We start from the raw sequence: 25,260 nt of genomic DNA on the forward strand, positions 1-25,260 counted from the left end.
TCCAAAAGAATCAACGAACACCCGAAAGCCTGAATATTCGTACAAAAGCGTCCGTACTTCGTACTGAATGTACTTATTGCACACCGTGCATTTCAAGATCAGCCATTTCCGCCCGTTTCATCTTCCTCTCCTGTGCAAAGAAATCACGAGACCAACGCAGACTGCTGTTAGCAGTCGACTAGGATACACAGCATCGTATGCTGATCGAAACAGGGTAGCTGGTCGTCTCGTTTTCTGGGACGAAATTCACGAAGTGAGGCGCCATGGCGGTGGCAGCATCAAAGCGCGTCCACTTCCGTCCGTCTCCTACGAAAACTCGTACTCTGTTGCATCCTACTTATCATCGAATTTATGCTCCAAACCTTCTTTTTACTACACGTTGCGACAATGGAGAAGAAAAAGCTCTGGTGGCTACACAGATTATCAGTAAAGTAGTTGACATAGCAAGCACCCGAATACGGGACATTGTAACACAACGTGATGCAGATAATCCGGGTCTTGTTTTGAAAGATAACGCGCGGGCTGTTTCCGTCTGAAACGTTTCTACGTAGACTTAGGTCAAAGGTCAACGATACGCCTGCTTGCTTCAAGAAGTCACTTCCACGCGTCAGCCTTGAAATCTTGGGTTCAGGAGCCTCACTGTCAGTGTCCTGCTAATTATCAGTTCATCTTTCGGTTCTATTGATTGTATTGGAACGTCACCACTAGCCTCACATCCGAACAGGCGCGTTGGCGTCGTTGGCACATTTTGCAGACACGTGTCTAGCGAAACACGTGATAGCCTCGGTGTACGGTGAGCATCATGCAGTACGGCAATGTACTAGTTAACCTGCTAACGAACTAACGACCTAGAAGTACATATTTGAACATCCACTGTTTGGGTCTCGATCTACAGTTATATAGTACGATGAACATGTTGAAAGGGCAACGCCCAGAAAACAAGAGGTTTCCGGGCAACGCGGAAACATGCCTGGCTACGCCACTGCATCGTTACAAGTAAGGAAAACGCACGGGAGCGATTTTGCAATCTCGTTGTTGAAGCAGAGTTCGGGTCGCGCGTAAACGAACTTGTCAGGTCGAAGGCACCAAATAGGTTATGTTACACAAAACCAGGTTTAGACATGCGAGCACTACATATTAGCGTGAAAACAGAGCGCATACGATGATCACGTGGTAAGCAATAGTTAGATCACGTGATAAGTGCAAGCGCACAAATGCAATGCAGTTGGTCTCTTCAGCCTTGTATGCGCATCCATGTCCGTTTCATAACCCACGGGCACATTTTCTCGACGTCTCGCAAGTGTCTTGCATTGTCTAAGGTAGCGAGGCTCCAAGCGTTAACGCGCGTTGAAGAAATGTTTCTCACGTGACTATCGTATGCTCTCTGCTTTCAGGCTATTTGCTGCTAATATCTAGCGCTCTCATATCCAGCTTTGCCTGTAGTTCAGACCAACCTTCTATCTTGATTGCGTAGCTATGCAATCAAGTTTGCGTGTGCGTAACGCTAGACGACGACGGAGTGTATCTTTTAATTTGATTTGACTTTGTTGTTTGCATTCCTAACATAGGTGTACGTGTATGTACTGAGACTAGATATGAGAATATAGTATCTATCTGCCTATCCGTCCGTCCGCCTGCCTGCGTGCTTGCTTCACACATTGAAGTAATTGAACTTAATTCACGAAGTAGTTCTCTATTAATGAAAACCTGTGTGTGTGTGTGTGTGTGTGTGTGTGTGTGTGTGTGTGTGTGTGTGTGCGTGCGCGCGCGCGCGCGTGTGTGTGTGTGTGTGTGTGTGTGTGTGTGTGTGTGTGTGTGTGTGTGTATTTAGACAGGCAGGCAGGTCTAGTAGAATACAACATCTCTACATGTGTGTGTGTGTGTGTGTGTGTGTGTGTGTGTGTGTGTGTGTGTGTGTGTGTGTGTGTGTGTGTGTGTGTGTGTATGTGTGTGTGTATTTAGACAGGCAGGCAGGTCTAGTAGAATACAACATCTCTACATGTGTGTGTGTGTGTGTGTGTGTGTGTGTGTGTGTGTGTGTGTGTGTGTGTGTGTGTGTGTGTGTGTGTGTGTGTGTATAATCTCTTAATATATAATCACTTAATACTTTCTAAAAAGAAGATTTACAAACAAGCTTTAGTATAAACTAGAAGATTAATTTCTTCTAAATTAACATTTAATAGTTGTGCACTTTTTGATAAATTCTTGCTATATTACTAACTACATATATTTTCTAACCAGGTACTTTCGTTCTGAGTGAGGTAGTTGTCACTAAACACTTTGGAAGCTCAAACAGCAAATTTCGCGCAAGCTTCCTGTTTGTTGTCGGTGTGTACAACTTCGTCATGTGGGGACACAGTATTGCCGATACGGTTTGTCGTTCCGAAGTCGATAACGCAGCCATTGTTGGTAACCAGGTTTGGGAATTGTTTGATCCCATATTTGGATCAGCAATCGTATTCTTTAGGATCTTGTCAGGTTGTTTATATATTTCCCTGGCTCTCCTTTCGATTTTAAAGAACCATACAGAAGACGACAGTTCTAGGAACGTTGATGAGAGAAACGGTGATGAGGGAAACGGTGATGAGAGAAACGGTGATGAGAGAAACGGTGATGAGAGAAACGGTGATGAGAGAAACGGTGATGAGGGAAACGGTGATGAGAGAAACGGTGATGAGAGAAACGGTGATGAGGGAAACGGTGATGAGAGCAGCGATGAAGCAAACTTTATGGGTGTAGCTAAGTTTATGTACAGCAATCGAAACAAAGTCTGGAAGCAAACTTTAACAATTTCGAATACGCCTGGAGCCAATACTATTACAATCTCTTACTCTGCACGAGATACCCGTTTTTATCGCAACACTGTTCGAAGCTATTATGGGACGATCGTAGCCGTTGTGTTTGCTGTTGCTCCTGTTGTTGCTTACGACACACTCGCTCGTCAGGTCGGAAAGACACAGAAAAGCGAACGGAAACATTTCGTGGAGCTTGTTCTAAATGGTTTACTGATTTTTCTCAGCGGATTATTTATTATTTGTCGTGGAAGGTGTTGTATTTGCGAGTGGAAAAAAGAATTATTTGATTGTCTAAGAAATCGTCAACAGATATCAAGATGTTGTAGCAGTGACCACGAGTGTCACGTCTGCAAATGTGACGTCTCCGAATGCATTAAACAGTTTTTGCGTAACATAGAAATTCCGGTCTTTTTTATTTTTACTATTTTTTCTGGTATCTTTTACATAGCGTTGGCTGGATCTGAACAAGGAGTAGATCTAGCAACAGACATTGTTGGCCTTTTCGCAGTCATTTTGCAGTCTGTGTTTGTCTTTTGGACAGCTCTTATTCCTAATCCTTTGAACTTATTACTACGAGGACACACGCATCACAGCTGGAATTCCTTCTTCTTATCTCTATTGATGGCCACTACTTTGGGATCTCTAGCTGTTGACATAGAGAGAGAGCATTGGGGTCCAACTGTTCACGATAAACCTTATCTTAGAGCGTTGGCACCTCTGCTGGTTGACTTCCGAGTTCATGCTGCTATTCTAACGTATAGCGTGCGGTCAGAATTTAATGAGCAACGATTTACGACACGTGAAATTGAAGAGAAGGGAATATTCAAACGAGTGCCTAGAGAACCCGAATGTTTCAGGCCTGGATGCAAACAGGTTTGCGGAAACGACAGCGACGGGTTCTGGAAATGCACAAAACCCGAGTGTACTTCTAGGGCTTACTGCAACAGCTGCTTTACAGACTTGATGGTAAAAGTCGGCTTTTGTCCCACTTGCGCTCCCGAAGTGGTTTCGAACGCGTGTCAGACAGCTCCGCCACCACAAACACCTCCGTCGTTACAAACAGGTCAGTCATCACAAACACTTTCGCCATCAGAAACTCCTCCGTCATCACCGTCGTCACGATTGCCGCGTGGTGAAATGCCTAATTATCATAGCTGCGACCAAATTCGACTCATACATGTATGACGTTGCTTTGCTGGTTTGAATTCGGACTGGACTGCTTTCTAGCCTAGATAAGCAACACGTTTTAATTACAAGCTGTTTATATAATTAGATGTTTTAGCTTGCTACGTAGTGTTTATGCGCTAGTTTTTAGTAATTGGCTATCAAACATTGTTCTTCTGTGAATGTACGTATCATATAACATGGCAGATGCTATAGCGTTTCTGTTCAGTTCGCGCGAACAAGAGGACAGGAGACGGATAGAGGGGAGGGCCCTGGGCGGACAAGACCCTTCCTCTTCAACAACACGTCCACCACAGCCGCAATGTCGTTTTATTGTGTTATTATTTAATTAAGCTTTTGATGGATGGTTAACTCGTTCAATTCTAAACTTACATATGCCTATAATTATCTAGTAATTAAGCTAGGAAATTAACCCTAATAGAGATTGAGGTTTGATTGAAGTGAGTTTGCTGGTTTCATAGTTCCGGGGGGATTTAGCTCCTATGGGGCGTGGCTAATTACACTTGAACCCCTCTTTTAAAAATTCTGTATCCGCGCCTGGTGAATTCAAAACCCAAACAACATAACTCAATGGATTTGGCTGTGTTTCTACTGTAGCATTTTAATTAATTAAATAATTCAACCGGTTAAACAAGTGGTGTAAGCTAAACTGGTTTAACTTAAGGATTGACCTGTTTTTACCTGCGTCGTTAAGTCTTAATTAACACCCAATGCAATGTAGAAGTCGAGACATCAAAGGAACCTTTTCAGACCCTCTCCCTGCCAACGTAAGTTGAAAGGGGGAGGGGCTGGCTGCGCGAGATTAGCTGATCTAAATTGCGTAGTTTATCGTGAAGCTAATGGAAAACAGCCTAGCCTTTGTTATTTCATTAGCTACAATTTAAATTGTTGCAGCTGCCGAAACAAGTCGTGTCTAGAGGTTGTTGAAAAAATTGTATTAAAGTTGACATACAGAGTACTAACACTATAGTAATTGCCGAGCGTAGCGAGACGTCTAATCCGGGTCCTATATGGCTATCTACAAAACAAAGTAGGGAAGGCTGTGTACTTTAAGCTAGTGCTTGAAGAAATAGGGGTCAAAACTTTCGCAAACAAGTACTCATACTTTACATCTGAAACCAACCTAGCACAATTAGATCGCTACTATCCAAGCAGCCACCTTGAAAGCAAACAGAGTGAAGTAGGGATTTGATTGTGGGAGATTGGTTTGAGATGTAAAGTATGAGTACTTGTCTGCGAAAGTTTCAATCTCTATTTCTTCAAGCACTAACTCAATTAAGGTGTCCGCTCACGATTCACCGCGCACGCGCAGACACACCCACGCAAATTTGAAATCGTGTCTTCAAGCACACATTTATCCATTTACCAGTTTGAGATAATTTGCTGTTAAAGCTATTCTCGATCTTTTCCTTGTTGCACGTGACCCAAGAATGGGTGGAGCACAGATCGAGCACTAACGCGATGGCATCCTGACAGATGTCTACCCTATGAAGTTTTAGACTAACTGATCAGTGTACCTAGTCATACATCTGACTTGTAGCTGTGGTATAGGCTATTCCTCAATTCTAGCCAGCTGTTGCAGCTACCATGTAAAGATAGATGCACAATCTATGTTGCCGGCGGCGTCCAGGACCTCTCCATGGCTTAGTTCGCTCTCCGAGAAGCTCTGTGCTCCACCCATTTTCGGGTCACGTGCAACTAGAAAACGACCGAGAAAGCGCTTTGTCGTTCAACAGCAAGATATTTCAAGATGTAAATGTGAACGTAACACACTTGTCGTTAGCTTTCCCGAAATGTCAAGTACGAGGAGCGAAACTGCGCCTTGGCGGACAAGAACGCGATTCGCCTTTCTCTAGACCAGAAATAAAGACTGTATGTCATAGAACGTTGTTCACCCTAAGATGTTCCCTTGTTTTGCTTCGTTAAGACACAACTTGAAATCTTGGCACATTCCAGTTTGAGTAGGTGTATTTGCGCGTGCACTGTGAATCGTGAGCGCGCACCCTAGAGTACGCAGCCATCCCTACGTAAATATTTTTTTATTCTTGTGCATGCCTATTCCTTTTTTATGAAAACATTGTTACAAATCCGAGAATTAATTGCCTAGACCGCTACACGCACACAGGCAATGTAAGTTTCGTGCAAGCAGCCCCTCCCCCTTTTCGACTTTCCTACATAGAATCACAAGATAATTTGATTATGATATAAGGTAATCGCGTGTGTGTGTTTCAGTCCCCAGACTCGTACTTTCTCTTCTATATACTGTACCAGTTAGAAAGTACCCGGTCTCTATCACACGCACAATTACACATATTCTTCGAATATCTTGTGAGGAATGCGGAGATCCTGTTTGTGGGCCCACGCAGAGAACGGAGAAATTCTGTGTTTTGAAAATGCAACACTAGAGGCGAATGTGATTGCGGTTACTGCGACAATTGCTCTATAGAGTTTAGGGTAAAAGTCGGCTTTAGTCCACTTCTGCTCCAAAGGAGTTTACGGCGGAAAGAATGCAGACAAAACGAGACAACACTTTAGTGAGGGTATGAGCGAACGCTAGCGAGTTAATTTCTAATCTGTTAATCTAGTGCTGCGACAATTAACTCATACATAGATGACGTCGCTTTGCCAGTTTGAATTTAGACTGCTGTTTAGCCTATATCTATAAGCATCACGTTATAATTAATTATACAAACTTTTAGTCTACGTGATGTTTGGTAAATACATGGTTAGCAAACATTTATCCGTCTGTGAATTGTATACGTAATACATGGCAAGTGCTCAAGAACACTTCAGTTTTGTTCCCGCGGCAGGTTAACGAGGTCATATGAGGACAATGAATTTGTTATTTTATTAGAAATCTGAATCTATAACAGTTGAGGGCAGTTGCCAAATTACGCATGTTATAAACACTGTATGTCGACTTGATTACGTACAGTTTTTTACAACGTTGATTTACGCGTGTCAAACAATCAAGAGGCTTTTAGTTAATTATATGTCTGTCTTCTCTTGCATAACAATAGAAAAAGCATACTTTTTTACAATTAATTTCTATCTACAGCAGGCGAACAACACGTGAGCTCGCGCAGTGCACGTGGGCACGGAGCAGGGCTTGGCTCGCGAGGCTAGCGTGGGTAGAGCCATATATATATATATATATATATATATATATATATGTGTGTGTGTGTGTGTGTGTATATATATATATATATATATATATATATATATATATATATATATACATACATATATGGCTCTGAGCGTGGGAGTAGCCTCTTACCCAGGCCCTCTTGCGCGTCCGGAGAAAACGGCCTTTAGCATCATACTTTCGTTACATAGAGCTTTTCTAGGGCCTTAAAACACAAGATCCTTCTATAGTTATCATTCCCGTCTAATTAGTTGTCGTGTAGTGTATTGGCAAGCTAACTGAGCTACGGAGACAATTTGTTTAGTGTAGGCGGAGCTTAGTGCCAAAGATGTAACAGCTTGGCGCATGCTCCGTACATAACCCGCGTTTTCTCCTCTACCAAAGCGATGGCTGGGCTGAAAGTAGCCCAGCACGAAGTTCACAATAAAGCATACATTTTGGAGTTTCTCTTTAATTAACCAATAGGTAAATTTGTTATAATATCTGTTTTAAATCTCTACGCTTTTGTACATCCTTCGATTGACTTTTAATTAACAAACATTTAAAAAATTTTAGTTGTTTACATGATTTTATTTTTTCAAATGTCCATGTCTACAATGAATTAAAAATTATAAGTAGACAGCGGTACAGTGACCAAGAAAGAGTGCTATTAAAATTGACTTTAAGTTTATCAAAAGGCTGGCATGTGCAAAGAAGCTAGAATGCCTATAGTCCTTGAAGTTTATAAGTTGCAAAAATTTGCGGTAACCATAATTGTAAACCTATGTTTGATACCGTACTCACAGTTAATTATTAATAGCTAAATATCGTTTGTTTATGACGAACTTTTGAGCTGTAGAGCTGAAGAAATTAAACTAAGCAACGCAGTCTAGACTAACCCTACGTACCTAAAACTCAAACGAAACAATATAACGCAATGGCTTTGTTATTTCACTAGCAATCGAAGCTGTGTTTACGCCGTCGCTTCTACAGCTATGAGCCTTCAAAGTCCCGAACACCACGTACGCTAGCTAGCTAGGAGGAATAATTTTCGCGAAGAATTACGAATATACACGCTATTATGTTTCTAGATGTGCTACCTGTAAAATTTATTAATCATTTAAAATCCTACATAGCGACTGTCGTTTCGCGTGACCGCGAAGTCCGTAAATAGTCTGTAGTCGTCAAAGTAGAGTCACCGCATACGGGACATAAAATCGCTCATGGCTCCGTAATGTTAAATTCCCGTATAAATATCGCAAAACCAAGAAAGCGATCGATTTCGGGTCAGCTGTTGCAGACAGGTAAGTTCTGTAGTTTAGTTTTGACAGATCCTAGCAATCGTAAACATGAATTACACTGTTCTGGTAGTAGAACTCTCTCAAGGAAGTTTCGCATATACGATTGGCTGTTCGTCAATTGCCTTTTTGGTGCAACATAAAGAAATTAATGTTTCGTGATTGGGCCACACAAAGAAGGCGTGGCACATTCCTGCAGCGTGCCGCCAGTAGCATAGTTCGCAGACCGGAAGTCGGTTCAGCCCTAAACTACTCGCCAAGTCTCGTGACTTTTACAGAGTCCCTTTCCTTATAGGCTCATAGCTGAATTAGAATATAGACAGTTGCAACCGCCGACTTTACAATTGTTTTAAACCTAAAAACTTGTCATTGAAACAAACCTAGACTCTAAAAAAACAAATCTTACACTCTAGAAGAAACAAATCTAAAATAGACTGTAATAACAATTGCTTGTCAATGACAAAACGCGTCTTTTTGTCCTCGCGGTCATTTGAAACGCGAAAGGTCAGAGGTCGCCAATTGATCAATAAAGGGGAGGAGTTTGGCTAACGTGCCAGCAGTCGACTGTGCAGGAGCCAGCCAGTCGTCTAGACAGAGCTCTGTAGCAGTGTCTCAAGATTGTTCGAAGTGAAAGTGGTGGAAACCTAACCAGATTCTCACCTATCTACGTCAGAAATGAGTAGCACTACACGTTCAGGTAACAAGCCTACCACGTAGAGTCCCGTATCTAGTTTTGGATAACGGTTAGTTTCGGACGCGAGATCTTGGTCCAACGCAATTGTCTAGGTATGAAATATAGGGCAACGTAGAAGCGTTAGGTAACTGATCTTGATCCATGACAATCAATGGATTTGGCTCGTTCTAGCGAGAACGAGACTCGACTAAACGTTTACCACGCCCTACATCTAGACCCAGACAAATACCTCTAGTTTCAGATGGCCTCTCGCGTAGAGCTACCAAAGCACAGACACAAACCAAATTTATTTGTTGCAGTAGCCTAACATCTCATCTTCCAAACAATCGTATGGGCAGCGTCGTCGTACGCGTGTTTTGTGCGTAGCCGTGTTAGTCGTCAGAGTTGAGTGAAGTCACGCCCTCTAAGTTTCGGATGCCATCTCCAAACAAATTGAAGCACTGTAAAGATTTTGAGCATAGAATCTCGACGTGTAGTGCCAAAATCAACTTTTAAGACGTGTTTCTACGTATTTCTAGCCAATTTCTCATCACTCTCTGCAGCGTAAGAACAAAATTTCTCTATGCAGCAGCAGTATCTTACTGGCTTGCTACGCAATCTAGAGTTCGACTTGCACAATCAAAAGTAGGGTATTCCCCTCTGATAGTGGATTCCTTATCTCATGAGATAAGATTAATTTGTTCCACTTTTCATACGGCATTGCCTCTAAACAAGCGCTCCTGACCTCTCTTTTGCTTCAGTAACAAACAGGAGTAAATGCGGCTGGTCTAAGCCGATTTGTAATTGGCGCTACATTGGTCTGAAAATCCGAGGCTAGGTTTCGCTACAGTCTAGACCAGCCGCATGTTACTCCTCTTTGTTACTGAAGCAAAAGAGAGGCAGGAACGCTTATTTATAGGAAATGCCGTATGAAAAGTGGAACAAATTAGTCCTACCATCTCACGAGAAGAGGAAACTAGATATCCGCTAGAAGGGGAATACCCTACTTTTGATTGCGCAAGTCGAACCTTTTTACTCTAGATTGCGTAACAAGCCAGTAAGATACTGCTAAATAAAGAAATTTTGTTCACTAGATGTTCAAACAGCACCGTACGATCTCTATGCTGCAGAGAATGATGAGAAAATTGGCTAGAAATACGTAGAAACATGTCGTAGAAGTCGATTTTAGCACTAGACGTCGAGATTCTATGCTCAAAATCTTTACAGAGTGTCTAAATTTGCTCGGAAAATGACAATCTAGCTTGTTTCGGGAATCCGAAACTAGACGGCGTGAATTCACTCAACTCTGACGGCTACGCACCACGCTGCCCATACGATTGTTTGGAAGATGAGATGTTAGACTACTGCAACAAATAGATTCGGTTTGTGTCTGTGCTTTGGTAGCGCTACACGAGAGGCTATCCGGGTCTAGAGGTAGGGCGTGGTTACAACAAGCCAAATTCATTGATTGTCACGGATCAAGATCAGTTACCTAACGTTTCTACGTTGCCCTATATTTCATACCTAGACAATTGCGTTGGACCAAGATCTTGCATTCGAATCTAGCGGTTATCCGAAACTAGATACGGGACCTAAATTCTAGTTCATTGATCTTTGTGCCGATTCGTTTTAGGCTGTAGCGTTGGAGAGACGTTGATGAAATGCTGTGGTCACTGTATTTCAAAGTCTGTCAAAGATGAAGTTAAAGCTCTCTTGTGTCTAGCTTGGCCTGTGGTAAATTGAACAGTACACTCTATAAAATTACGTAGAGTAGAAAACTCGTAACAATTAAAAGTTTACCAATACCCGGAATTAATCCCAAGTAATCAATTATTTAAAATTTATAGATATAAACGTGTTTCTAACATAATAGACATAAATTCTTTCAACGATCTCTGTTTGCTTCATTAATTTTAATTTGCTTTTATATCAACTTCAATTTTAGGTGTTTGGTACTTAACTTTTTACTTGTAAGTAACTGTTTATTGGGAATTGATTGTGGAGACTCAGTCCGAGTCATTTGCTCTGGTTCTGTTTATTGTTATTTCCATCGTCAGCAGGAAACATTGAAGAGGGATATGTATGTGGTGTATTGCAATAGTTCATGGCTGATGGCAAATCTTGTATATACCGTTTTACTTGGCCTCCTGTTGATGCCTAGGTGTCTCTTTCAGTCTGTTAGTCAGTCAGTTTGTCTGTCTGTGTCTGTCTGTCTGTCTGTCTGTCTGTCTGTCTGTCTGTCTGTCTGTCTGTTGGTCTGTTTGTGTCTGTCTGTCTGTCTGTCTATCTGCTCTCTTTCTCTTTCTGTTTATATGTCTGTTTTTGCTTGTCTGTCAGTATAAGTCCTGTTTATTTGTCTAAATCTTGCTTTGTTTGCTTGCTTGCATGGCTATAGTATACATAACCACCTGTGACTTGATCATGTGGTGGTACAAAAGAACATGGTCAATTTAGTGACTTGCATACCTCATTACTAGTGAACACTTTATTATTAATTAATTGCGTGCATGCATTTGCACATATGCAATGAACCATAAGAGCAAGGTGACAATTTGGGTGCTTTTGCAGACTCTAACGGTGTTTTTGCAATTTTTTCTTTCTGAAATGAATCTGTTGTTCTGTGGCCACATTGGAAAACTAGAACTAGATGCAGCAGGCTTAGCCCTCTCGGTAAGTCTTTCTTATGTCACCATTTTAATCACCAGTCTCACATTACTTATTTGCTACAGTTTACTAATGTTACCGGCCTTTCAGTAGGTATGGGCATGTCGGCTGCTTGTGACACTCTGATATCACAGGTAGCAATACAGATTGTAATGTTTGGTATTGTCAATGGTATTTTCTCATTTTAGGCATTTGGTGCTAAAAAGTTTTACAAAATTGGAATTATAATTCAGAAAGGTCTTGTTTGTAGTTTTTGTTCTAAGTAATTTGGATTAAATTGTGAATTTCTATTAGGCATATTGATCTTGTCTTTGGTTATGCTTCCAATCTGGGCTGTTTGGCTGAATGCTGGATCTCTTTTGCAAGTTTTGAATCAAGATCCTGAAGTTGTCAAGTTAGTTGACATTACTGAATAACACAAGACATTTGTAATTTGTTCGACAATTACAGCCAGGCATACAGACTGTAATGTATGGCTAGAGGGACGAACCGAAAGACATGCAATAGGTTGGCAGACAGACAGTATACAAGGGTGGCCAACTGGTCTTAGGTGCCAAGCAAGTAAAGATTTGGCACCAAGGCTTGAAGTCACTCAATCAGATAGTGACGTCACACTGTGACTGAACAGCTGAACACAAAGCATCTGATTACAATTAACACCAATGTAAATCACAGTCACGCCTTTTCTTAGCCTACTACACGTACTGTACTGTAGCTATAATTTCTCGGGTATAGACGGGACTTGACTAACAATGTGAGATAATACTGACTATCTGCCTGCTTAGCTGTCTGTTTGCATGCATACGTGTATGTATCATGATGAGTATGTATGTATAAATGTATGTACGTACGGCGTGTGTATGTACTCTGTAGATAGGTCTATACGTAGGTAGCCTGAAACTAGTCTCGCGCAGGTGTGTCCATGTGGGCATGTCATTTTTGTTTGCACCAGGATGCGTTCTTATCCAAACTTGGCCACCCCTGGGTATAGAGTGATGGACATGTGGCATGCATACAGACACAGGACTAGGTTTTGTAATATTATTTATGCTGCAACAGTGTTCTGGTTCGTGCAGACTGAGAGAGTGAATAGGCAAATTGTATTATGTACATTACGTATAATCAGTTATCACTTTATGATTTTTTTACAATTGTTTGTTTGTTTTTGGTTTCTGTGCGCAACTGAATTCACTTGTTTAAAGTGTAGTAAATTTTTATTAAACGCATGGTATCCGAATTACATTTAATACCATCTTGATAGTAGTGTACTCGAATCGGCAATATTCTAACTTCATTTGCACACAGACACACACAGACACACACACACACACACACACACACACACACACACACACACGCTTATGTTAATAGTTTAGTTTTGAAGCATTTCTTATTAATTGTTGATTAATTCTTGTTTATATTAGACAAGCAGCTGTGGTTTGCAAGATACTTATTATCGGCTTGCCAGTATGTACACTCACAAGCTGTCATTACAGACATCTTGTAACTGTCCTGTTTGTTGCTACAGGGCAATTTTTTGTACACATTATTGCGCAAGTATCTCCAAAATCAAGTGAGTATCTCTCTGTACTGACGTATTCATATTGTCAACCACGGATGCTTTACTTGCTTGATTATTACCCACCCCAATGGTTGGCCAGAGTCAAAGGTCAAGTATGGGATGGTGTCTTCCTCAAACATTGACACCTAAAATTGTTAATTGACGGAAGAGACTTAAACAGCATGCTTCTACACTGTGGTAGAGCTTCAAACCACTGCCGCTACCTAAATTGGAGTCACCGATTCTTTCATGGTTGACAGGCTAGAGGAACAAAAAGCACGAGGAGTGAGTGCCAGGAGAGTTTAGTCAACGGGCATATAGAAGTTGAAGAATGTCAGCATTTCTTCAGACACAAATCTAGCACAAATTAGCATTAATTAAAGGACTAAGAGGTGTGAAAATCTTAGAGCCTTGGCAAAGTAGTGACTGGCGGCTTACTTGAGGCCTGGGGTAATAATCAAGCGAGTGTACGGTAATTACTTTTTGTGTTTAGGGAATTGTGAAGCCTGTTGCTGTAATTGGATTCATCATCATACTCATTTCAGCTTTAACTCATTTTATCACTGTTATTTTATTGGATTTGGGATTATTGTTAGTCTCACAGTTTGTTGACTGAGAGGCTTTAATGCAAGTGCAATATGGTGTTTGTTTTTGAATGTCGATCATTAGGGGTGCTGCTGGATCACTGGTATTTTGTCAGTTACTACAACCAGTGATTTGCCTTGCTATAATACGATACAAGAAATTAGGCAGGAACACATGGAATGGTAGATAGTTATGAATTGATAGCCATTTGGTTTGTTGACATGATGTGTTGTGTTGTGTGTTGATGTAGGTTGGTCGTGGGAATGTGTGGTTGATTGGTGGATGTTCTTACGATTAGGACTTCCCAGTGTTGCCATGGTGTGTACGGACTGGTGGACCTTTGAAATAGTTGTACTAGTTGCAGGTACTTTTATAGACTCTTGTTTGTAGTGTGCAGACTGACAGACAAACAGACAGACAGACAGACAAATGCAAGCAGACAGACAGACAGACAGACAGACAGACCACTATTCCTATTAACTATGGTGGTTCAACAATTCTAAGCATCTCAATTGGAAAGGTTCAGTTTATACAAGAATACTCTGTTGAGACAGCAAAATCAGGAGACAACCTTTGCAAGCAGCTGACTGAGCTGGACGATATTCGAAGTGCCATGCTATTACTAAGATTGTCACATTCCTCGAATTAATCACTTAGCTCGTTGAGTGACACCAGAACTTCTCAAGGCAGCAGCTGATCTTCACGATCTTTCAATCAAGGTCAGCATTTACCACTTTGCTTGGTTGCAACTCAATAGATGACACTGCATGGCACCAAGCAACCCAACCAATCAAGTATGGTGGTTTTGGTTTAATCGGTTGCTTCATTGGCCTTCCTTGCTTCGTGGGCTCATTCTTTGAATGAATTGCCCATTTGTTTTCCAGCTATAAAACCTGAAATAGACAAAGTTGTCATGTCAACACCCTCCTTTGGCTGTGTAGGTCAGACACTAAATTCAATTGTACCACCATCCCAGTCCTTATTGGAGATGTTGTCTGAGTCAAAGAGGCTTCAACAGAAGCTCTCAAAAGAAAATGCTAAAATGCAAGCTACTTGCTTAATTGAGAATGCAACTTCACTTTGAGATGGTGCTAGACTTTGCTCTCTGCAAGGCATAGGTGCAGGCTCTTGGTTGTCTGCTATTCCAACTTTAGGGAAGCTCGCACTTAAACCCTCTGAATTTTGGTTGGCGGCTTACCTGAGACCTGGACTTTCCTTGCCTTTGTGTGATAATATTGAGACTTGTGACTGTGGACAAGCAGCTGGTGACTCAAGCGGATATCATCAGATTACATGCAAAACAGGGGGTGGTTCTGTGTGGTCACATGACTTGATCATGTCTGTGTGGTCAGAGTGTCTAAACGGTCTCAAAATTCAACATGAAAAGAGCCAAAAGATGGATATGCAACATCTGACAGCTGCCCAGACACTGTTGTTTTGATACTGGTATTGGTTTCAACGTAGAGCTAGATATAGCACTTGCTCATCCATAGAGTTCAGACATATTTCCAACGTCAGCCACTATGGAGGGAGCAGCTGCTGCTAGAAGGGAAGACAGGAAGTTGGATCGCTATGAGAAAGAAAAACATCTGGTGGGTTGTCTGTGAGAGTGATTCCACTAGTCTTGGAACATTTTGGAAGATGGGGCAAGAAGGCAGAGACCTATTTAGATGATTTGTCAAAACAATCAAAAGATGACTTGGAAAATCAAACAGGGCAGAGTTTAAAGACTATTGGCGTCAAAGAATTGCCATTCATTGCAACGTTGCAATGCCAATGTACTTCTGAAGAAAATCAGTAATGCCTTGTTGGGACAAGCCAAGTGCCCAGACTCGTAGATGTTCTGTAGAAAAGGGATCACATGATTCCTTTTAACCAATTAATAGTTAAATATATATTGTATTTAGTTGTTAGTTGTTTTCTCTTGTTTTATTATCATAGGACAAACGTAATTAGCCATTTGCTATTGCATCTTAATTCAAATATGAAAATATATGTATTGACAGACAGACAGGCAAATTAAAAGAACAGTCGTGATTTTAAGACATTCTGGTGTAGATGCATGTCGGTAGCTTTGCAAAGATGTAATGCTAGCGTCATTAGCAGAAAGTTAGCAAGGCTAGGACATTCTAAGATCTTTACAGTTGACAGTTCATTTGCACGTAGTTAAATTATGGCGTCGGCCGTTTGGACCAGACTAGAATGTAATAGTGTTGTTCTTTGAAAATATATGTATTGACAGACAGACAGACAGACAGACAGACAGACAGACAGACAGGACATCAAGTGTGATATTTACCACCCTTCATCTGTTGAGATCGAGTCACATACATCTATTCCTATCACAACAAAAGGAATATCTATTCTGGGAATTCTTGTTGGAAAGGAAGATTTCATGTTACAGGGATGTATTGCTATTGCAAAACATGGAGAAAATTATGCCATCAATTACTCACTTTAGGAACTCAGGAAGCTATGTTATTGCTAAGATTCTGTCACTTTCCAAGAATGTTTTACTTATCTCAAAGTGTCAAACCCAAAAGCATACAAGCTGCTGCAGTTCTTCATGATAATCTATCTCACTCCACGTTTTCAAATTTGTTACAAATCTCTGCCCTTACTGATGAAAGTGGAAGCAAGCAACCGTGCCTATCAGATATGGTGGTTTTGGCTTGACATCATTACAAGAAATATCAAACTTGATTTTGTGTCCTTGTGGGCTCATTCTGTGCATGAGCTGCCAAAACGTTACGCAGCTTTACAACCTCAGATTGATGTTTGATTATCCTCGAAGAGTCCTGAAAATTCTGTAGGGCACATTCTTCATGAATGTTTAGATCCTGATCAATCAATGCATGATCTATTGTCTGATAGTAAGCGTCTGCAGCATCATCTGATAGATAAGGTCACGAAAGCTCAAGTTAATATTTTATTGGATAAAGAACCTGGAAAGGATTCAGCACAATTACGTTCCTTGCAAGGAAAAGGTGCAGCCTCTTAGCTAAATGCCATTCCATTAACCCAGAATCTCGCAATCTTACCTGGAAATTTTTGCTTGCGGCATTCATGAGGTTGGGGATGACGATGCCCTTGCCCTTGTTGGCAGATGAGTGTGAATGTGAACGTGGAAAAACGATTGATAGAGAAGGGTATCATCTGTTTACTTGTAGAGTTGGAAGTGGACCAGTGTGGTCTCACAACTGTATGGTTTCTGTGTGGGGAGATTGTCTCAGCCAGCTACATGTACTGTACGACATTGAGCCTATAGATCGCTACACCACTTCCAGTGGAAGGCCAGACATCTGTATGATGCGAGGTCATTCTGCATGCCAGCAACAGAATTAGACATAGCTCTATCACATCCATTCAGCAAAGATATCCTATCTACAGCTGCTTATATTGATGGGGCTGCGGCATCCAGAAGAGAAAAGATTAAACACACAAAGTGTGACTCGATCCCAACTGCTACCAGGAGGGTATGCACCAACAGCAATCCCTTTGGTATTTAAACATTATGGCAGATGGGTTGATGAGGCTCAACAGTTTTTAATTAACACTGTGTCTCATGTCTTATGATGAGGACGGTCGTCAGAATGCATCCAATTTTACAACATATTGGAGACAACGTTTATCAGTTCAATTACAACAATGTAACGCTAGAGTGATTTTCAGGAAGACATCCCACTTACTGGAACATACAAGGAAAGTCAAGAGAATGAACAATATACACAATTCTTAATGTGCTTTACTGTACAGCCGTATATAGGGCTGGTTTCTGTAGGTTTTAGTTTGATAGAGGTTTACCATTATGTGCGATTGGGACAGCAGAGTTGCTTAGTTGTATTGTATGTAGACTTCAATGTTGAAATGTATGTATTAGACAGACAGACAGACAGCCTGTAGTTTGAAGATTTTAGAAGCTTGTAATTGCTGTGTAGACAGACAGACAGACAGACAGACAGACAGACTAATTGATGTTTTTGAACTCTTACTCTACTGATAACAATCGCTAACTTTAGGTATGCATAACAATAACAGTCAATGAACAAATGTTGAACGTCTTTATCATACAGAAAATAATCAAAATTGCACTTAGACAACTTTAACAACTTTTTAAAATTACACGAGACTTGCAAGACTGTACAACTACAGACAGTTCCTTTCTCCATCTATCTCTAAAGTCTGTTTTGCTGCTTTTTCTATTTGCATCTTTTGAAATTTTGGAGATCTTATTGAGATAGTCTTCAGCCATAGGGCCCCAAAAACCAAAGTGTTCAAAAACCAGTGTAATACATGTTGTATCAGATCCTGCTATAGACTACTGCTGACCTTATTTTGTCATTTTGCGTTTTCTCTCAACTCAGCTGGATAACCTGATACTTTGGCAGCTGATTGTATGGTGTCACAAGAATGTGGATGAGCAAGTGAAATATCCAGGTCTTTTGTTGAGTGTCCAGTGGGATCATATTTTGTTATATTTGGCCTGTTCTCAGAGTCAGTATACCTACTTCTTGGTTCAACTTGATGAGGAGTATTTAACTCGTCTAAACATTTAGCCCAAGTTGACACGATTGTATTGTGTTGCCATACTGGACCACCGCCAAACTTGCAGGTCAATAGATGATCACCATGTTCATCAAGGCTTAATTGTACCACAATCACAGACAGACAGACTGACAGACAGACAGACAGACAGACAGACAGACAGGCGGACAGACAAACAAACTGACAGACAGAGGAACAGACAGACAGGCAGGGTTAATAATAAAGGCACTCCAAGGGTAATTAATAAGCATTTCCTGTTTGTGATTTAGGAATGGTGAGCATAGTAGATCTGGGTGCTAGTGTTGTAACATTTCAAGTTATCGCTACAGTCTTCATGGTTTGTTTCCAGCACTCAGTATATTGACACTGGTGTAGTGTTTCTTAAAGTGTTGCATTGTGGTTTATGTTGGAAAGGTTCCGTTAGGTTTAGCACTAGCAGCAGCAGTCAGAGTTGGTACATTCCTTGGAGCCAATCAGCCAACAAAAGCAAAGAGAACGGCATGGGTGTCAATATCTTTAGTTGGTACAACTAAGATTATATGTGAAGCCCAAGTTTTACGTCTAAAGTTATTAGTACTTATATGTTTTGTAGGGTTGTTCACTGTTTTTATATCGGTGCTGTTGCTATCTCTACGTTCAAGCATCAGCTACATCTTTACTTCAGACAAGTATATCTCGGAAAGTAGACATAACTAATATCAACTAACTTTGACTTTTGAAATCTTTTAGAGATGTTGTCACTTTAGTGGCAAAGGCTATGCTGGTAGTTGCACCAATACTAATTGTGGATGGCTTGCAGGTACTGTATAAACGTTCTTGCAAGAATTTGGTGTGACTTTTTCTTTATCTAAATTAAGATAACATCTAATATTTCTAAGTACTGTACTTTACGTGCAGAAGGTGTTGATAGAATGGATGTAACCTCGAATACTTCACACAAAAGTCTCGGAAGTTTTGTACACCAAATCTGTGCCTCGATCGTCTTATCAAAATTAGATTACACCGCAAGGTATTTTCTTCTGAAATACTGAAAGTTAAAACACCAAATCTAACACGTTATGCAGTAGATATCTGGTCGGACATACCAAATGTTGATAATAATGTGGTTAAATTGTCAGATTTATTGGTGGAGAGACTGCATGCAGGATGTACACTCGTGTATGACTTAATTGTTATCACTACTAATTAATTAATTAATTAAAATATTTAAATTATTGAAACCAGCTCTCTGATGCTTTTGAAGGTGTTTGTGTCCAAACTGATAAACTCATGTTTTGGGTAGTGAAAATTTATCATTAATTTACAGCTCGTCAGATGAAACATATTTGAACTTTTACTCTATTTTGCACACAATGCATGCACAACTAAAAGTATGACTAAAGCATGTCTCATCAATCATGATACTTATGTTAATGGTTTTTACATTATACTAATGATTTCTATATACTGTCTGTATATTTCTTATTGATGCTAAGAATGAAGATCTAAGTACATCTTTGTAAATCTGATGGTTGATTATATATGTATATGTGTATGTATGTATGTATGTATGTATGTATATATATATATATATATATATATATATATATATATATATATATATATATATATACTTTATGTGTAGGGATCAATCCAAGGCGTCTATCGTGGTGCTGGTCGTCAGAAAACAGGAGCAGCTTTTAACTTGATTGGCAGCTATTTTGTCGGCTTGCCAATTGGTGTTCCTCTTGCATTGATCGGAAAGAAGGGTATAATAGGTATGGAAACTATCTATTGAAAGTATAATATAAGTGCTGCTTACGAGCTGCATGGTGATTGCTTTTGTTTAGGATTGTGGATTGGAGTGTTGTGTGGCTTGGTAGTGATGGTATGTGGAACTAACTGTAATTGCTTTGTATCATAGACTGGGTTTAATACAGTAAAGCTTGAAGAAATTACTGCTAACAGTAAATATTGTATGATTTAAGTTAAGTTTGCCAACAACTCAGTTACTGTGAGTATTGTATACTGCCATTTATGGGTGTTCTCAGTCTTATTCCTTTTGTCAGTTTGGTTCTTTATCGATCCCTTTTTGCCTCTATTCTTTGCTGATGGAATCACAATTTATTGATTGTGACAGTAGGATTCATTTCGTATCATGTTGTTTAGAAACTATTCAAGATGAGAAACATTTATAGCGTTTTATGCATTTCTACAAGATAGCAGCTGATTAATTGATTAATTAAGTTAACTAATTAATTAATACTGTGTGTGATGTGATAGAAATAAATATTATTATTATTATTATTATTATTATTATATTTATATATGTACAGCTGTATGTATTGATTATTATTGATTTGATAACTTTGAGTAGGGTTACACAATGTAAAATATTTAATGTTGTGAGAGTCCTAAAATAGAATTAGCAATTTGCAATGTCAATAGCTTTGTAACATTTTAATATTAATATCTATTTGTTTATATAGGCTTTAGGAGGTTTAATTGTTGTTCTCAGACTGGACTGGATAGATGAAGCAATGAAGGTGTTTTTGTTATGTAGCAATTCTGGTCATTATGTTGAGGTTGTATATGTTTTTGCTTTAATTAAGGCTCAGAAACGAATGGGAGTCGTATCTGATTCGTTGGAAAATTTGTCTGAAGACAACTGTGAACAAACAGAGACATGCCTGCAAGGTATGATTATGAATACACACAAATTGTGTGTGTGTGTGTGTGTGTGTTTGTGTTTGGGTTTGTGTGAAGAAGATTTTAGTAATATGCTCCAACTGCTCTTGTAGTCACAACGTTTTGTATAGCAGCTACATGTACTTGTTTTATTCTGTTGTGCATGTACTCTTGTTGTCTGTTTCAGTTAAAGATATTGTTGACCAGAACGAAGACGATGAGAATTCATGTCATGATTCATTGGCTTTACTGGTTGATGAACCATCTGACGTGAACAAAGACCAACGTTGTCTCAATAAAACAACAATTGAAGATGCCAGCTTCAAATGTGCAACACAGAATTTCAAATTTGAAATGGAACCTAAGTCGATGATGTCACCATCACAGAAGAGGACAGCACTCGGTCAAAAACTGTTGCTCTTCTTGGCTGGTGCAATGATAGTTATTGGAGCTGGAATTACCAGCAATTTCTTTTCATATCAAGATCCCAATCTTTATAATTCCACCTGCAATGCTTCCTCGTTCCATATCTATTCCACTGGCACTGGGTTACCCTTTGTAACCACTGCAGTAGTGACACTAAGCGTTACAAGTGCAGCTGGAGCTTTGCCTGTGACATCGCCGAAATACTCTTGTACAACATCATGTGCATTTAGTACAAATACTCCGGTGAGTACCCTACCTTCCTTTCCATCTATTACCCTAGAATAGTTCGTGTTGATTTATGCAGGCACTACCTGTTTCTCGAGGCACTGTTCATCCTCGACCTTCAAAAGTGTTGAAATTGTATTCGTCTAGCTATGCAATTTCTTTGTTTTCAAGACAGCCATGAATTGCTGAATAGTTGAGTGGTAGTTTGACAATGAAAGATTGTTCACATTTTTTCTATTTTGAAATTGGTTTACACACACAAGTCGAACTAAAGTGTATTGGGTTGACAGCATTGCATGCAACTAGCTATAGGGGGTAACGACAGATCTTGTTGAATAGGCTGCAATTACCAGTTGATTGTGATATCTTACAATATGGAAGAAAATGCATGTACACCTGACTACTTCATATCTGGTTTACATCATAGTAGACAAATAAATCACTAAAAAGTATGAAGAACTACCTATTACAATAAGCTATCAAGCATTCAAGCAATAAAACTCTTTGAAAAAATACATTTGGCAATCAAAGACAATCTCCATAATCACATCAAACCAGACGAATCAGTTTGAATGTATTTCTCTCTCTGTCCTAATACTTTGCAGTTTTTGATAAATTAATAAACCAGCATACGCATCCGTAGCAGCATAAACTTGCTGATCAGGACAGAGTGCCACCTCCCAGTTACTCAACCGAACACGATTTTCCTTCGAAAGCTCCAAGTGAAACAGATGCAAAACAAGATCTTTCAGACTCCACGTTTCAAATGACCTTAAAATTTTATTTGCCACACAAGAGAGATCAATCACTCCTTGACAATGAATGTCGTAGTCTCGATGAAGCTTGAAGCTGTCCCCACGAATACCAACACCCAATTTCAATATATCCGGGCTTTCAAGTATTTCCTTGAGCTTGTAAGGAAACGCTTTCATTCGTCTCACTTGAAATAGATAGCATCGTGTCGACGAAAGACACAACTGCACGAGAGCAGTCGGACATTGCAATGGCGCTTGTCCACGAGTAAACGTTACTTTCCATTCAATGTCAAATCCCAGCTGTGCGGGTTGTCGGCCAAGAATAGTCTCACATACGAAATCAGCTTCTGCAGCATTGTGTATATATTCAATGGCTCCATTGAACGTCAGTGGCGGTCTTGATTGTGACGTACATACGGGACACACAGAGCCACCACCACAGTGACTGCTATCGTATGTTTTAGACTTCTTTTTAGGGTCGTCTTCGCACGACATCCACGCAGGAAGTCTGCGCGTTTGCAATGTTTTACTAGATATCCGTTCGAACAATCCACCGCTCGCGTTGTCACTATCAGTTGTACTTGTACAGTTAGCAGCAATATCGACGTCTTTCGTTTGAATCTTGTCTAGTCCTGTTGTCGTCTCCCACCTGTGACTCTCGACTAGACCAGAGTTTGAGTTTGCCGCCATGATAACGGTTTGCAAAAACCCCGTATAATTATCCGGGGTAACTCCGTGACCGGGGCAACTCCGTGGATATCCTAACCTGTTGGAGCGTGAGGCGTCTTACCTCCAGTTTAGGATTTAAATCTTTTCTACCATTAGTAAACTACTTGACGTAGGATTATGATTTTTAAAGCAAGTCGATTGCTAAGCAATATGCGGAGTTACCCCAAATTACCATATGTGGCTTAGTTAATATTAACTAAATGTTTGGATTTTTAAAATTCTTGTCTTCATAAAATCATATGCAAGTGGTACAGTGTCTATCTGTAAATGTCTTTCTAGTTTTTGACACCAGCGCTAGCTGCAGACTGACCAGATCGATGGACAAAAATTGAGCAATAGTAGCCGTGTGACGTCATCATTTATATAGCTGCAATGCATCGTTCCTAACAGAACACACTGATAAATAAATAATAAAGGTATTCGACATTCTGCTGTGTTGAATTATCGTTTACGTGTTTTGTTTCTCTAAGTAATCGCTAAAGTCCGTTCCCGAATAGGAGAATACGTGGGAAAAAACCCGTATCTTCTTTAGCGGACGTCTTTGGAAAGCTCACAAGGAGGCGGTTCCAGATCAGTTAATGAATACTGTAGGACACGCGCTTGGCCCTACCCTGCTCCTTCATTTACACCAGATGTCAGATAACTTCAAAGTCACCGCTACAACGCCCACTACTTGAAAGCTGACGCGGACGTACTTTGAATTGTGGATTGATAAGAAAACAGCTGTAGCTAGCAAGCTTATGTAGTTGAAGTATTGACTTAACCTTTGAACGTAAGTTCATAGCGAAACGTGTCTATTCTGAAACCGTTTAAGTAATTAACTACGCCCATCTCAGCTCTTCAATTCTTTATCCACTAACCTCAGTTCTCACGTATTCTCCTATTCGGAAACGGACTCTATACTTCTTGCTGTACGCCACATTGCTGCAAATATTGCGGTCTGTACAGACTGCATGTATGCAGCTCGAACTCCAGGAGAGCTTTAAATGTACAAGATCTACAGATAAAGTATGACGAAAAGTGTAAATGTACGTGTCTGTATCTAAGCTATCAAAAAGCACCTGTACAGATACAGTATATTTTGTAGATCATCTTGCATGTTTCTTAGTGCTCAGCATTCATCTCTAATTTTGTTCTACATGTATATGTCTATACACCTAGAAACTATCTTTGATTGAACACTGTTTTTAGCGAAAATATGAGAAATTAAAATGTTTGATACGACAAATTCAGTCTTAGAAAATTTAGGTAGAGTACACTATGTGTGTGTGTCTGGAAATCCTCACAATAGGCGCAGCCATTTTGAATCTTTTGTTGCCTCTGTGCTCGCAAACCGCCTCCTTTCCGCTTCTCCTCTAGCATGCGACCGTCTCTACTGTCGAGGAGCGACTGGTGTTCTTCGCGGTGACCGATACCCTGTGCTTCGCTTTGTGCTTGCGTTTTGTTGGTAGATCGATCGTGACGTCACCAAAAAGTTTGTTCTCTACACGCTCACAAACCGCTGCACTTCTGCGCTCAATTTTTGGCACGCGGTCTTTTCTCACTGTGGATAGCAACAGATGCCGTTCGTGGTGCTTTGTGCTCTGTAGCTATGCGCCGCTGGCGTTCTCTGTAGTTTGCATGCTTTCTAACTACGTATACAGCTGGATTTACAATATGCTATAACGCTTGAGCGTCGCGTCGCGTGCGTCGCGTCGTACTAACCTCAAATTGTAAATGGCTCGACGCAACGCGTCCAAATAGAACCGAATTTTATTTGAGCGTCGAACCGGAAGCTGAGCACGTCTCGTTGGATGATTTCGACCAATTACAACCAATTAAAAATGCATAGCAACTGCGACAGCAAAACGCTTGCATGATCAAATGCAAGCAAATCTTATTTGAATTTCATGCAAGAAGCGTACATACATAAACGCTGCAATTTGACCTCGAAGAAACAGAAACAATAGCGTGAACTTCATCGAACGTAAGGGCACTAAATCCGCGAGTTGTTAGCCAAATCTAGCGCATTTGGCCCGGGGGACTCTG

General features: G+C 40.3%; 2 protein-coding genes across 3 annotated transcripts; one reads left to right on the plus strand and one right to left on the minus strand.

Moving 5' to 3' along the window:
* Positions 1-9,004: 9,004 nt before the first annotated feature.
* On the plus strand, positions 9,005-21,966 carry LOC134179032 (multidrug and toxin extrusion protein 2-like). Of its 2 annotated transcripts, none has more exons than XM_062645936.1 (21): positions 9,005-9,099; positions 10,709-10,809; positions 11,644-11,745; positions 11,805-11,873; positions 11,928-11,976; positions 12,034-12,133; positions 13,164-13,206; positions 13,268-13,312; positions 13,794-13,891; positions 13,970-14,067; positions 14,136-14,249; positions 18,700-18,767; positions 18,845-18,953; positions 19,023-19,098; positions 19,160-19,229; positions 20,055-20,187; positions 20,260-20,297; positions 20,899-20,955; positions 21,022-21,106; positions 21,285-21,766; positions 21,828-21,966. In XM_062645936.1, exons 1-21 carry the CDS (start codon positions 9,078-9,080, stop codon positions 21,927-21,929), a joined length of 2,061 nt encoding a protein of 686 aa, XP_062501920.1. In that variant the 5' UTR covers positions 9,005-9,077; the 3' UTR covers positions 21,930-21,966. The 2 variants fall into 2 exon arrangements, with proteins under 2 accessions (XP_062501920.1, XP_062501921.1); XM_062645937.1 differs by lacking the exon at positions 9,005-9,099 and adding an exon at positions 10,609-10,643.
* Positions 21,967-22,198: 232 nt separating this feature from the next.
* On the minus strand, positions 22,199-23,193 carry LOC134178454 (bifunctional 3'-5' exonuclease/ATP-dependent helicase WRN-like). The gene has a single exon (XM_062645332.1). The coding sequence runs from the start codon at positions 23,191-23,193 to the stop codon at positions 22,312-22,314; it is 882 nt and encodes a 293-aa protein (XP_062501316.1). The 3' UTR covers positions 22,199-22,311.
* Positions 23,194-25,260: the final 2,067 nt, after the last annotated feature.

This window comes from Corticium candelabrum, chromosome 4, assembly GCF_963422355.1.
Source record: "Corticium candelabrum chromosome 4, ooCorCand1.1, whole genome shotgun sequence".
In the NCBI taxonomy this organism is placed as follows: Eukaryota; Metazoa; Porifera; class Homoscleromorpha; order Homosclerophorida; family Plakinidae; genus Corticium; species Corticium candelabrum.